Source organism: Manis javanica, chromosome 9 (assembly GCF_040802235.1).
Source record: "Manis javanica isolate MJ-LG chromosome 9, MJ_LKY, whole genome shotgun sequence".
NCBI lineage: Eukaryota > Metazoa > Chordata > Mammalia > Pholidota > Manidae > Manis > Manis javanica.
The window spans coordinates 58306137-58321310 of record NC_133164.1 but is presented as its reverse complement, the minus strand read 5'-3'; the positions used below and the strand labels follow the sequence as shown (position 1 = coordinate 58321310).

At 40.5% G+C, this 15174-nt stretch overlaps 1 protein-coding gene across 10 annotated transcripts in view; it reads left to right on the top strand.

Moving 5' to 3' along the window:
- The window catches only part of RCBTB2 (RCC1 and BTB domain containing protein 2), a 112767-nt gene that overhangs the window by 69503 nt on the left and 28090 nt on the right, over positions 1–15174 (top strand). For all 10 annotated transcript variants that reach the window (XM_036996529.2, XM_036996530.2, XM_073212656.1 and 7 more), the window contains 2 exons: positions 13117–13307; positions 13824–13950. In XM_036996529.2, the coding sequence (XP_036852424.1) occupies positions 13117–13307; positions 13824–13950 (318 nt within the window). The remainder of the gene's footprint in view (positions 1–13116; positions 13308–13823; positions 13951–15174) is intronic.

The following is a 15174-nucleotide window of genomic DNA, read 5'->3' as shown; positions in this document are numbered from 1 at the left end:
ATTATCAAGTCCCCACCACACACCCCATTACAGTCACTGTCCATCAGCCTAGTAAGATGCTATAGAGTTACTACTTGGCTTCTCTGTGTATACTGCCTTCCCTGTGCCCTCCCCTATATTATGTATACTAATCATAATGCCCCTTAATCTCCTTATCCCTCCCTTCCCACCAATCCTCCCCAACCCCTTCTGTTTTCCATTCTTAAGAGAAAGTTGATAACATTTGAAATCTCAGGCTTAGGAAAACAAAAGTACCTCAATGGGATATAAAGCCACTCCCTTGGGCTACTTATAAATCTGGCCAATTGAAAAGGATAGGACTGTTGCATTACTTCAACTCCCAAGCAGTCACCATGAGGAAGAGTAAAATGGTTAGAAAATTAGGACTTAATTTTGTGCATGTTTGCAAGATTGTGTTAAGTAATTAGCATATCTGGAATTTTTGCTAAATTATTGTACTATTTTTGAAGGCCTTTTGAATTTCTCAAATGTAGTCAAATCACTGCCTTTTACTCTTCATTTCTTGACACAGTAGTATGGGGAAAAACATTTCATTACCTTTTCTATTAAAACAGGGTTGTAATCATTGTAGAAATTAATACTGTTATTTTCATTTCTGTTTTACATATTAATTTTTGTTACATCTGATTTAAAAATAAATATAAGGATAAAGAGATTTATTTGCATTTGCATGCAATTCTTTTATATTTTTTGTTGGAATATTTAACAGTGAAAATGAAGAACCAAATTGTCATTTTCAACCCCTTTGATTTTCATCTGAGAATTGTAAACCATGCTAATTTTACTTAACCTATGTTAAATAGGTTATAAAAACCTGTTTTTGTTTTCCCCCCCAAATCTTAGAATAAGACTCTGGACCCCTTACAAAGTGGGGAGGAAGAGAAATAATGGAGGTCAAGAGCTGTGGGCATGAACTGCTTCTTCTCAGCCATGTCTGCATTTCTTTGAAGGTAGTTCAGAGCTACTCAGTGAAAAGAGAGGGGACAGTCCTGAGGTTTTGAGTAAGCACAAAAATGCCTCAGGTTAGCAAATCCAGTCAGTAGGGACCCTTAGTATTTAAACAAAACAACAAAAAAGTGTTAAGAGATGAGATAATGTTAACATTGAAATAAAAACAGCGTATTTGTATATTAGGTACCTTTTTTATGGTGCTGCCACACTTATCGTTCCTGGGCTTACAGAATCCATTGCCATCTGCACCGCAACCTGCACCACACTGCTGGTCCATGGTAGTCCTGGAGAAAGCACCCGGGTTGCTGGCTATAGGACCATGGGGGCAGATGGACTGTAGGGTAGCCTTGGTGGGAGCAAGAGAAAGAGTCAGGGAAGGAGGGCATGGAGGCTATGTGAGTGCCAAGCTAGTATGTGAAACTTCTCTGTTGTTTTACTGTTCTTTTAACAAACTTAAAAAAAACTTAACTTTTTCAACCTTTGAATTATAAATGAAAAAAAGTGGAAAAGCTCTATAGACATGTGCATTTGCTGTTGTCCACATAAACATTATTTTGGCTACAAATACCAGGGATGAATGTTTTATATGAGATATTCCTGCTTTTCTCAGTCTTCAGTGCTTCCATTTCATGTGGTAATTTCTGAGTTTGCAGGCTCTTGATCACACAAATATTGCAAGGGAGGAATTTGAATCTGCTGGAACTTGTTCTCCATGTACCCACCCTTTTCACTGACTGAAACTTCCCAGATACATCATGACTTGTCTCTCAGGAACTCACTTCTGACCCTTTTGGGGCCCCTCACAGGGAAGTCTGAGTAATTAGAAACAACAGGATTGAATGTGGGGTGGGGCAGATCTTCAGGTCTGGGTTACCTGTCCACAGAAGTAGAAAGTAAAAATCTAGGTTGGATTATTTGCTCAAGCCAATAACCCAAGGAAAACTTTTGAAAACTTTCCATAGAGATTTATTTATGATGAAGAATCCTAATATTTGTCCACAATTTATGTTCAAGTAAAAGTCATTTAAGTGATTAAAATTATTCTCCTTTCTAATCCAGTCTTTCCCAGTCTTGCTGAAGTTATTTCGATACTTTGATTTACCAACATTCATGTCATTGTTCTTAAAGTTCCATTAAATTCTGAGTGAAGTTAAATTGACTTACAGCTAACTTCACCTTGAATTTTTGTAATTTTTTTTACTTTTTTAGGTAACTGGCCAGCTTCTAACCTAACCAGGAGAAATCCCAGTTCTGGGCCTTTTATTATCATGATTTCTTCTCCATTAATACTCTCTCTCATCCATTACGTTTTTTCTCTCCTCAGGTTTTCTGGGTTACATTCTTCTCTCTCTCTGCTCTTCCATTTTTAGTACTTCACAGCCACTGAGCCTTTTAGTTGTGGCAGTTCATTTTGCTGAGATGACACAAAACCTTTTTACTATATGAATGTGTAGTAATTTGTTCCCCTTAAGAATGGCTACAAAACATCCTATTATAAAATAAATAAGCAAGTAGAGAATAGGGAATATAGTCAATAATTTTGTAATAACTTTTGTATGGTGACAGATGGTAACTACACTTATGGTGAGCATTTCATAATGTATCTAACTGCGAAATCACCAAGTTATACACCTGAAACCAATGTATTACTGTCTATCAACTATATTTCAATTAACATGAGAAGAGTGGCTACAACATTAAGTATGAAATGTGCCAGACATTCTGACAGTAAAGGTTAGCTCAGTTTATAGTCACCGTCTGTTGTATATAAGACTGGAAAATCTGAGCTTCCAAATGTGCTTCTTGGTATGAATCAGATTTAAGAACAGATGCCCTTAGGTAATGGCAGGGCTCCTTGGCAGCTGCTTGGGTCCCAAGCTTAGACCTGAAGGTTCCCTCGACGCTCTCCCTGCTCTTGTTCCCGTAGCGGCTGCTGCAGGCAGCTCAGCCCGTGCCCCAACCCTGCCTTACCATGTGGTGCTGGGTGCCCCAGGTAACTGCCATGAGGTCACCCTCAGGGAGGGCCAGCCTTCGCCAGCCTTCCACATCCTAAACCTTTAATGTATCTGTTCAAACCATTTTCCAGGAAGCAGTGGTCCTGCCTCCTGTACTGGCAGAGGTTATTCCCCTTCCGTGGAGGCTAACAATAAACATTTCAGAAGTGAATGTAGAAATTTAGTCCTATCGATTGCCTAGTATGGGGTAGTTTAGCATAGAAGGACACTACTATGTTCCAAGCAGTTACATCTTTCATAGAAAAGAGAGGCTATCATTAAAGTGGTTTCCCAAAGTGACAAAACTTACTAAAATATCTAAAAGTTCTTGCCTAGTAAGTTATTGCGGAAGTGCTTAAATTAAACAAGCACAAGAGCAGTTATCGCTTTTCTGAACTCGGTTGGACTGTTCTAACCTCCCTTCCCACCAGGGAATACCAGATAGCTTTATAACTAAAGTATTAAAATGTAGAAGGCCTTTTTTTCTTTTATTAACTGCTTAGTTATCTGTGTGTGGGGTCCCCATCCTGCCGCTATCCCAGCGCGGCCCCTCCTCCTGCACTGCCAGCTGGCTTTTCTCCGAGTTCCACTCCCGGGGCCATCTTGGGCTCCTCTCTTTTCCCTGCACCGATCAAAGGCCACCTGATTCTTTCTTGGAAACATGGTTTGGGTGTGACCTCGGCACACCCATTGGCCTTCACCAGCTTACTTTCCTTCCCAAACTATTTTTTAGACTCTTGCCATATTAAGAAAATCATTTTCATCACATCATGGCCCTAGTTACAGGCTGTTTCTCATTTGCCTATCACAGCAAATCTAAACTCCCCGGCCTTTGATTTCAGACTTACACTACTGTTCCAGCAGACCTTGTGCTCTCTGTTCCCCGGTTTCCTGGGTGTTCACTTAGGTCCCCTGACTACTGTGTCCTCTCCGGTCTTCTCGTTTCCAGCCAAGGCCTGCACATGAGCACAGTGTTTCCCTCTGCCTCATGTATTCCATTTCTTTGACAAATCCAAAGCTGATGTGGCCTAGCTAAATCCCATTTTTCTTTAAATACGTGCCCTGCAGAGCCCACAGGTGTTTTCTCTTACTCCCCAGAGCACTTGTAGTCAGTGCCACACTGTGATGTTATTTGGGAATTGTTTGTAGTTTCATGGATAGGCAACTTCTCAGCTGAACGGTGGGCCCCAGGCCAGGCTCTGTAGTTCCTACAGCAGCTGCTAAATACTTTTAGTCACAGAAGGAAACCATTTTTAATGTGCATGTGCTGGGTAGCTGATTTCCTTTACTCTCCACCACAAGCCTGTGAGATGATTACCACCTTATATCCTGCTCCCCTCCTTTTTTTTTCTTAACAGCATAAAAAGGGATTATAAGAGTTTAAATAACTTGGGCTCTACAGCCACTCTGACTCTGAGCTCATGTCTTTCCCAGGACACTGAGCCATTCAAAATGCACTGTGTTGCTACCCTCCCTTTTGGTGTAAAGTAGGAGGGCCGATGATAATGATGCCGGGTTCTTGTTCACGAAGCTGAAGAATGAGCTTCACAAACACTCAAGGTAGGAGAGCAGAGTACAGGCTTTTATGTAGAGATGAAGTGAAAGGACAGAGCTCCCGGCTCACGTTAGGAAGGGACAAGAGAGTCTGGGGTGGTGTGTTGTCTAGGGGGTTTTATAGGCAGATGAGGATTTTCTGAAAACATGAAAAAAAAAGCTTAGGGGTGTGGACTTATTAATTGGTCCTAGGATATCTACAATAAACTTGATATAAGTAACCTCTTGCTCTTGTTGATACCCCCCCCCTCCCCCACCACCATACCAGCATCTTGGTCTAGGGACATATTAAACAAGGCCACCTGCTCAGCCCCCAAGGTGGGCTGAGGCATTGTTTGCTAAAGAGTAAGTTAAGTACTGTGGATAAAATGAGTTCCTGTAGCCAGGATTCTCACCTGGCCCTGGCTGACTGGCCCACTGCACACCTGTGGGCAATTTGACTATAAAAAGGGCTCCGGCCAGTGTTCTGGGCGTGACATGGTGGCAGGGCTGCAAGGCTGCGGGAGAGCAGAGCAGAGGCTGGAGTGGTGGCAGCACCGAGGGCAGAGGCCCAGAGGATGGCTGTGTGGGATGGCTGTGCAGAGAGGCCCAGAGGACGGCTGTGCAGACAGAGGGGCCCAGAGGCAGAAACTGGCTTGCTGCATGCAGACTTGCTCTGAGTGAGTGGGATTCTAGTGACTGACCTGCCACCTGGAAATAATGTTGGGTATAACCCTTTCACCCCAAAGAACGTTTTGCGTCCATTTCTTTGGTCACACTGAATCCATAGCAAACTTGCCTGGGGCGGAAACCCATTGGCAAGACAAGTGTAATCTTATCTTTAAGGTGGAATCCTTCTCGCCTTTTACTGTGTTATGGCTGGGCTTGCATGCTAAATTAGTTTGCCCAGTTTGCAAAATCACCTCATTAGATCTGAAGGAGGAAAGACAGCACATAGCTATAGGCCTTTTAGCATATCAAAGTGAATCTTACACATGATTATAAATGATTAGCATAAAATAAACATGTGCTACTCTTCTTTATCTGGGGTACACCAGCTGATGTCACTGAGAATGATTCTAGAGCTGAATGTTTAACCCAGAGTTTTAGTAGGAGGTTTCCTTGCATGTAGTTACATTCCTCTGCAAATATTCCACCCTGTTTTTTTTTCCGAAGGTGCTCACCCTACTCTGACTACGCCCACAGTCCCTGTCTCAGTAACAGTAGGTGCACTTTTCTTTCAATAAATGTATGTATTCTATTTGTTTCCCCCTTTTCCTTTATTTGTTGAGAAGAACATGCTTATTAAGCAGCCAAATAGTATTAACCATTTTCCCCCTGTGGGCAAGGTTCTTTTGCAAAGCATATATATTAGAGGCTTGAGCCAATTAATTAACCATGCAAGTAGAAAAGGTCTTACTAATCTGAATTGATATTTAGAAGTTTCTAATCATACAGATCATACAGTCTACATAAAGGAGGTTTCGTCACTTAAGATGCTGAGTAGTAATAATAAGAAGCCTCTGTTGCTGTGCTACCATTTGTTCACTAAACATTGTGCTTGGTGCTTAACATTTTATCATTTAATTCTCTTGTCCTAATCTTGTAGTGGGCTGAAACTGAGTCTCCCAGAAGCTCAGGACAATTCCATCGTCACAGCCTAGGAATCAAGCCTGCATCTGTTGGGCTGCAGCATCCAGGCTCAGTGCTGTGGTGCATCGTAGCCTTTTCTAGCACTTCTGGGGTGTTTGCAAGAGCTAAGAGCTACTGTCAAATAAGTCAGTGAAACTCCTTGGGCGGTACATGTAAAGGATGTGTCTCAGCCAGTGAGTCAAGCCACTGCAGCAGTCTTCAGGTTTTATGGTGGCTGTACTCCCTCAGTTGGAAACATTTAATTAAAGCAGGCAGTAGAGGAGCAGCTCTCACCTTCAGTTGCTAGCCTTGATCAGTGGGGTCTTACCCAACCCTCACCTCAGTTGCTCTATTGTTGAGTATTTCCCAACCAGTCAATAAAATGACCTACGAATTATATTTAGGAGGACCCCATATTGGGTGCTTAGAAAGAAAAGCCAGTGATGCAGCCTACTGGGGACTTGCAGTCTAGCTAAATAGTAAACACATCCACCTGGAAGGATAACAGGGCCAGGCTAAAGTGGTGTGGACAGGAAGTGCTGCAAGAGCTCAGGTGAGCAAGAGACTCTTACCTTAGGGGTGTTTAATCTGGGCCTTAAAAATTGGGATGATTTCTAGAGCAGGGAGACAGGAAAGAACATTCCCAAATAAGGACTTTGTTAATAAAGACACTGAGGGGCAGTGAGTACACCTGTTTATTGGAACACAGGGTTTGTGAGCAAAAGTGATTTGAAAGAAGGCTGAGTGTAGTAGAAGCCAAACTAAGGAAGGCTCTGGTGTCCCATAAAGCTATCTGGTATTCCCTGGTGGGAGGGGAGGTTAGAACAGTCCAACAGAGTTTAGATAAACGTTAACTGCTCGTTCTTGTTTAATTTAAGCACTTCCGCAATGCCTTACTAGGCAAGAACTTTTAGATATTTTTAATAAGTTTTGTGCACTTTGGGAAACCACCTATCTTATGTGAAGTCACTGAAGGTTTGAATATGGGAACATTTACCCATATTATAAAGTCCCCACCCATACCCCAATCAGTCATTGTCCATCAGTGTAGTAAGATATCACAGATTCACTGTTTGCCTTCTCTGTGCTACACTGTTTGAAGTACATAAGAATTCCAAGAGGATTTCTTGTGTGATTTGGGTCAGAGGAGAGGGAACATCTAAGGCAGGGAGACCTAAGAGGCTATTACATTGGTCCAGATATGGGGTGTGCTGAACCTAGGGTGGTGGCAGTTGGGAAATTACAGAGAAAGAGTCTGTGTTATTTTTTTAAATTATTAAGGTATTGTTGATATACACTCTTATGAAGGTTTCACATAAAAAAACAATGTGGTTACTACATTTAACCATATTATAAAGTCCCGACCCATACCCCAATGCAGTCACTGTCCATCAGTGTAGTAAGATATGACAGATTCACTGTTTGCCTTCTCTGTGCTACACTGTTTTCCCCGTGACCCCCCCACACCATTTGTACTAAACATAATACTCCTCAAGACCCATCTCCCTCCCCACCCGCCCTCCCACATCTCTCCCCTTTGGTAACTGCTAGACCCTTCTTGGAGTCTGTCAGTTTGCTGCTATTTTGTTCCTTCCGTTTTGCTTTGTTGTTATACTCCACAAATGAGGGAAATCATTTGGCACTTCTCTTTCTCCGCCTGGCTTATTTCACTAAACATGATATTATCCTCCAGCTCCATCCATGTTGTTGCAAATGGTAGGATTTGTTTCTTTCTTATGGCTGAATAGCATTCCATTGTGTATATGTACCACATCTTCTTTATCCATTCATCTACAGATGGACACTTAGGTTGCTTCCATATCTTGGCTATTGTAAATAGTGCTGCTATAAACATAGGGCTGCATATGTTTTTTAGAGTCTGAGAAGTTGTATTCTTTGAGTACATTCCAAGGAGTGGGATTCCTGGGTCAAATGGTATTTCCATTTTGAGTTTTTTGAGGAACCTCCATATTGCTTTCCACAATGGTTGAACTAGCTTACATTCCCACCAGCAGTGTAGGAGGGTTCCCCTTTCTCTGCATCCTCGCCAGCATTTGTTGTTCTTAGTCTTTTCATTGCTGGCCATTCTTACTGGTGTGAGGTGATATCTCATTTTGGTTTTAATTTGCATTTCCCTGATGATTAATAATGGGAGCATCTTTTCATGTGTCTGTTGGCCATGTAAATTTCTTCTCTGGAGAACTGTCTTTTCATATCCTCTTCCCTTTTTTTTAATTGGGTTATTTGCTTTTTGGGTGTTGAGTTCTTTATATATTTTGGAAGTTAACCCTTTGTTGGATATGTCATTTACAAATATATTCTCCCATACTGTAGGATGCCTTTTTCTTCTGTTGATGGTGTCCTTTGCCGTAAAGAAACTTTTTAGTTTGATGTAGTCCCATGTGTTCATTTTTGCTTTTGTTCCCCTTGCTCGAGAGATGCATTCAGGAAGAAGCTGCTCATGCTTATATTCAGGAGATTTTTGCCTATGTTGTCATCTAAAAGTTTTATGGTTTCATGACTTATATTCAGGTCTTTGATCCATTTTGAGTTTACTTTTGTGTATGGGGTTAAACAATAATCCAGTTTCATTCTCTTGCATGTAGCTGTCCAGTTTTGCCAACGCCAGTTGTTGAAGAGGCTGTCATTTCCTCATTGTATGTCCATGGCTCCTTTATCATATATTAATTGACCATATATGGTTGGGTTTATGTCAGGGCTCTCTAGTGTGTTGCATTGGTCTATGGGTCTGTTCTTGTGCCATTACCAAATTGTCTTGATTACTGTGGCTTTGTAGTAGAGCTTGAAGTAGGGGAGCATAATCCCCCCAGCTTTATTCTTCTTTCTCAGGATTGCTTTGGCTATTCAGGGTCTTTTGTGGTTCCATATGAATTTTACAACTATCTGCTCTAGTTCACTGAAGGATGCTGTTGGTATTTTGATAGGAATTGCATTGAATCTGTAGATTGCTTTAGACAGGTTTGCCATTTTGACAATATTAATTCTAACTATCCATGAGCACGAAATGTGTTTCCATTTATTGGTATCTTTAATTTCTCTCATGAGTGTCTTATAGTTTTCAGCATATAGGTCTTTCACTTCTTTGGTTAGGTTTATTCCTAGGTATTTTATTATTTTTGATGCAACTGTGTATGGAATTGTTTTCCTGATTTCTCTTTTTGCTAGTTCATCGTTAGTGTATAGGAATGCAACAGATTTCTGTGTATTAATTTTGTATCCCACAAGTTTGCTGAATTCAGATATTAGATCTACTAGTTTTGGAGTGAATTCTTTATGGTTTTTTTATGTAAAATATCATGTCATCTGCAAACAGGGACAGTTTAACTTCTTCCTTGCCAGTCTGGATGCCTTTTATTTCTTTGTGTTGTCTGATTGTCATGGCTAGGACCTCCAGTACTATATTAAAAGTGGGGAGAGTGGGCATCCTTGTCTTGTTCCCAATCTTAAAGGAAAAGCTTTCAGCTTCTCGCTGTTAAGTATGATGTTGGCTGTGGTTTTGTCATATATGGTCTTTTTTATGTTGAGGTACTTGCCCTCTATAGCCATTTTGTTGAGAGTTTTTATCATGAATGGATGTTGAATTTTGTCAAATGCTTTTTCTGCATCTATGTAGATGATCATGTGATTTTTGTCCTTCATTTTGTTGATGTGGTGGATGATGTTGAATGGATTTTCGAATGTTGTACCATCCTTGCATCCCTGGCATAAATCCTACTTGATCATGATGGATGATCTTTTTGATGTATTTTTTAATTTGGTTTGCTAATATTTTGTTGAGTATTTTTGCATCTATGTTCATCAGGGATATTGGTCTGTAATTTTCTTTTTTGGTGGGGTGTTTGCCTGGTTTTGGTATTAGAGGGATGCTGGCCTCATAGAAAGAGTTCAGAAGTGTTCCCTCTTCTTCTACTCTTCGGAAAACTTTAAGGAGGATGGGTATTAGGTCTTCACTAAATGTTTGATAAAATTCAGTGGTGAATCCATTTGGTCCAGGTGTTTTGTTCTTAGGTAGGTTTTTGATTACCAGTTCAATTTCGTAGCTGGTAATTGGTCTGTTCAGATTTTCTGTTTCTTTCTGGATCAGCCTTGGAAGGTTGTATATTTCTAGAAAGTTGTCCATTTCTTCTAGGTTATCCAGTTTGTTAGCATATAAATTTTCATAGTATTCTGTAATAATTCTTTGTATTTCTGTGGTATCTGTAGTTATTTTTCCATTCTCCTTTCTGATTCTATTTATATGTGTAGACTCTTTTTTTCTTTGTAAGTCTGGCTAGGGGTTTATCTATTTTGTTTATTTTCTCGAAGAACCAGCTCTTGCTTTCATTGATTCTTTCTATTGTTTTATTCCTTTCAATTTTATTTATCTACTGACTTTGGGCTTCATTTGTTCTTCTTTTTCTAGTTTCATTAATTGTGAGTTTAGACTGCTCATTGGGATTGTTCTTCTTTCCTGAGGTAGGCCTGTATTCCAATATACTTTCCTCTTAGCATGGCCTTCACTGCATCCCACAGATTTTGTGGTCTTGAATTATTGTTGTCATTTGTCTCCATATATTGCTTGATCTCTGTTTTTATTTGGTCATTGATCCATTGCTTATTTAGGAGGATGTTGTGAAGCCTCCATGTGTTTGTGTGATTTTCCATTTTCTTTGCATAATTTATTTCTAGTTTCAGACCTTTGTGATCTGAGAACCTGGTTGGTACAATTTCAGTCTTTTTGAATTTACTGCAGCTCTTTTTGTGGCCTAGTATATGATCTATTTTTGAAAATATTTCATGTGCATTTGAGAAGAATGTGTGTTTCTCTGCTTTTGGGTGTAGAGTTCTGTAGATGTCTGTTAGGTCCATCTGTTCTAATGTGCTGTTCAGTGCCTCTGTGTCCTTACTTATTTTCTGTCTGGTTGATCTGTCCTTCAGAGTTAGTGGGGTGTTGAAGTCTCCTAGAATGAATTCATTGCATTCTATTTCCTGTTTTAACTATGTATTTGTTTCACATATGTAGGTGCTCCTGTGTTGGGAGCATAGATATTTATATTGGTTATATCCTCTTGTTGGACTGACCCCTTTATCATTATGTAATGTCCTTCTTTGTCTCTTGTTACTTTCTTTGTTTTGAAGTCTATTTTGTCTGATACTAGTACTGCAACTCCTGCTTTTTTCTCCCTATAGTTTGCATGAAATATCTTTTTCCATCCCTTCACTTTTAGTCTGTGTATGTCTTTGGGTTTAAAGTGAGTCTCTTGTAGGCAGCATGTAGATGGGTCTTGTTTTTTTATCCATTTGGTGACTCTCTGTCTTTTGATCGATGTATTCCGACCATTTATATTTTGGGTGATTATCGATAGGTATGTACTTATTGCCATTGCAGGCTTTAGATGTGTGGTTACCAAAGGTTCATGGTTAACTTCCTTACTATCTAAGAGTCTGACTTTACAAACACAATCTAAAGGTTCTTTTTTTCTTCTCTTTTTTCTTCTTCCTCCATTCTTTATATATTAGGTATTGTATTCTGTACTCTTTGTCAATCACTTGACTGACTTTCTTGATAGTTGAATTAATTTTGTATTTGCTTAGTAATTAACTGTTCTACTTTCTTTGCTGTGGTTTCATTACCTCTGGTGACAGCCATTAAACCTTAGAAACACTTCCATCTATAGCAGTCCCTCCAAAGTACACTGTAGTGATGGTTTGTGGGAGGTAAATTCTCTCAGCTTTTGCTTATTTGGAAATTGTTTAATCCCTCCTTCAAATTTAAATGATAATCTTGCTGGATAAAATATTCTTGGTTCCAGGCCCTTCTGCTTCTTGGCATTAAATACATCATGCCACTCCCTTCTGGCCTGTAAGGTTTCTACTGAGAAGTCTGATGTTAGCCTGATGGGCTTTCCTTTGTATGTGATCTTATTTCTCTCTCTGGCTGCTTTTAACAGTCTGTCCTTATCCTTGGTCTTTGCCATTTTAATTACTATGTGTCTTGGTGTTGTCTTCCTTGGTTCCCTTGTGTTGGGAGATCTGTGGGTCTCTATGGACTGAGAGACTATCTCCTTCCCAAGATTGGGGAAGTTTTCAGCAGTTACCTCCTCAAAGACACTTTCTATCCCTTTCTCTCTCTCTTCCTCTTCTGGTACCCGTATAATGCAAATATTGTTCCATTTGGATTGGTCAAGTCTGTGTTTTTTATCAGTGGGGTATTCTGGAGAAAGTGGTAAGTAAACAGGGAGAAGTCTAGCATGACTGTAGTTCTGAGCCTGTGCCACTGTGGAGGTTGGTCCCTTCGCTGCTGTAGCAAAATCAAGATGGTGACCTCACTTGGGGCAAAATACTCTATTTAATCATCTTGGAATATGTATGGTGTGTTATTCTTCAAGAAAAGTAATTATTTCCAAATAAAAAAAAACAGTGTTTTCCTTTAGACAGCATCCGAGAGCTACCTCTCATGCATTATGCTGTGGTTTCAACACATGTTCATCCCACAAAACTGCTCTCTTGGGCTCTCGGTGATGTAGGTAGTGAGTTAGAACTACTGAATGTACTGTTTGCAGAGTGAGTTGGGGTAACTCAGAGCTTGCTCCATTTAACCCTGAAATTGGTGGAGTTTGAATAAAAATATTTGTTGATCCTGGGTCGAAAGGGCCCAAGTCTTTATTATCTACTCCAATGAGTAACGTTTGAAAAAAAAAACAATTAAATCACCTTTTTGTGGTCTCTTCTCTCTTGGATCGTACTTGAATTTTGAAGCTGGATGGTATATGTTTCTATAGGCCAACTGGCTAGAAATGGTAACAAGTGGATCTTCTTGAGTCATAAGTGCCTTTGAAGTATAACTTAAATATGAATAACTGGTGCATGAAAATTGAGGAGATTGTGTTTCTTGTTTTGCTTTTTAAATCAGTTAAACCTAACAGAAGGCAAATCAGCTGGTTTCTTCTCCTGTTTACCATGTGTACTTGGTCTCTGCATTTAGAATCATAGAGGTTGCAGCCTGCCACCCTGGCCACACATCGGCTGCCAAGACACAGGGCGGGCACGTGTACATGTGGGGCCAGTGCCGGGGCCAGTCAGTGACCCTGCCCCACCTCACCCACTTCTCCTGCACGGACGATGTGTTCGCCTGCTTCGCCTCTCCTGCCATCGCATGGCGCCTCCTCTCCGTGGGTGAGCTGGCCTCTGTCCATCTGGGGGGTGGCCTGAAATCTAGGAAGAAGCTCTGGTGCTTTTATTTTGATAGTAAGGACTTTACGTGCAGTCATGTATAATTTATTTCTCTCTAATAGGTTCCTGTGAAAGGGAACTAATTTGATTTTTCTTAAAAGTATCTGAAACCAACACCATATGCTAAGTTAAAGTTTGATTTTATTTGACTAATTTTTAATTTTCTAAATGGTGTCTTTTATTTTTGGGTAGTATATTTGCTCAGACATTCAAAACTTCATCTGGTGAAGTAGTTTGGGCCTTTTTAGTTGTTTTGCCGGCTTTATGAAATGTGTGTGAGGTTCTCATCCTTGATGACTACAGAGATGCAAACTGTATTAGTGCAAAGAAGTGCTGCTCAGTTGGTCACTAATTTGGGAAATTGGTGTTTTCATGAGTGTCAACGGAACAGTGCTCCATTCCAGCCTGCATTTTCATTTCATGTGTAGTTAACTCTAAAAACTTCGGTGTCACTCTTAGAACCTGACGACCACCTCACAGTGGCTGAGTCACTGAAGAGGGAGTTTGACAACCCCAACACTGCAGACCTGAAATTTCTGGTGGATGGAAAGTACATTTATGCACATAAAGTCCTTCTCAAAATTAGGTAAGGAATCATTTATTTTTAGAATTGAAATAAATACATTTATTGTTTTCTAAGTGTCCACGGAACTATGCTAGGCACTTCAGTAATTATGAAAAAATGTAAGTCTGTTTTTTCCCTTCTGAGTGTGCAGTGCAGTGGGGGTGGGAGGCTCACCCTATGCATGACACAGGCAACACCGGAGGCCGTATGCAGTGAATGCTAGGCTCAGTTCAGGGAATGAGCGCTGGAAGCTTTCTCAGCGGCTCACAGATGTCTGCTCACCTCGGTGTTAGAAAGCAGCCAGCTAGCCCTTGGTGCATGTGTCCTGCACTGCGAGTGCTGTGTGTGCTGTTGTGATACCTCCCCATCTATAAACTGAGCTCAGTCACTGTCCTAAATCAGTTGTGGGACAGTGAGCTTTTAGATGCTTGAAAAAAGAGAAGAAAAGGCCTATCCAGAGCAACAAGGTCAAGGGGTGAAGTTAACACAGATTTTAAAAATTAAATTTATTGATGAATAATGTTTGAGCCGCATCCACTCAAGGTATGCAGTTGGAGGTCTTTTGCCCACAACTGTATGTTTTGTGTTTATGGTATGTGGGTACCTGTGAAATCACTGTCCCAAATAAAGATGTGGAATGTTTCTGACACCTGTCAGAGATCTTTGAGGTCTGTGGAAACCACTGATCTTTCTGTCACTACAGATTAGTTAGCATTTTCTAGAGGTTTATGTAAATGTAGTTATATAGTATGCATGCTTTTTGTGGATGGCTTCTCTCTCTTAGCATAATGATTTTTAAAGTGTTTACATATTTAAATCCTACAACAGTGAATCACAAACTCAGTATGACATTTTAGTCTCAAATTCACCTCTTAGTAAGGTCAGGCTGTGCAACATATATTACTTTTACTGTAGCCCACAAGTCTTCATAAAGGGGAGGATATGTTAGTTTGCTAGCACTGCTGTAATAAAATACTCTAAATGGAGTGGCTTCAACAATGGAAACGTATTCTTTCACAGTTCTGGAGGCTAGAAGTCCAAGACTGAGGTGTGGCAGGATGGGTTCCTTCTGAGGTCTGTGATGGAGAATCTGCCTCAGGACCCTCTGGCATTTGGTGGCCAGTGGGCAGTCTTTGGCATTCCTGGGCTCATAGCAGCACAACTCCAGTATTCACATGGCAGTTTCCCTGCATGCATGTCTATGTCCAAACTCCCCCTTTTCCCTAAGGACACCAGTCATGCTGG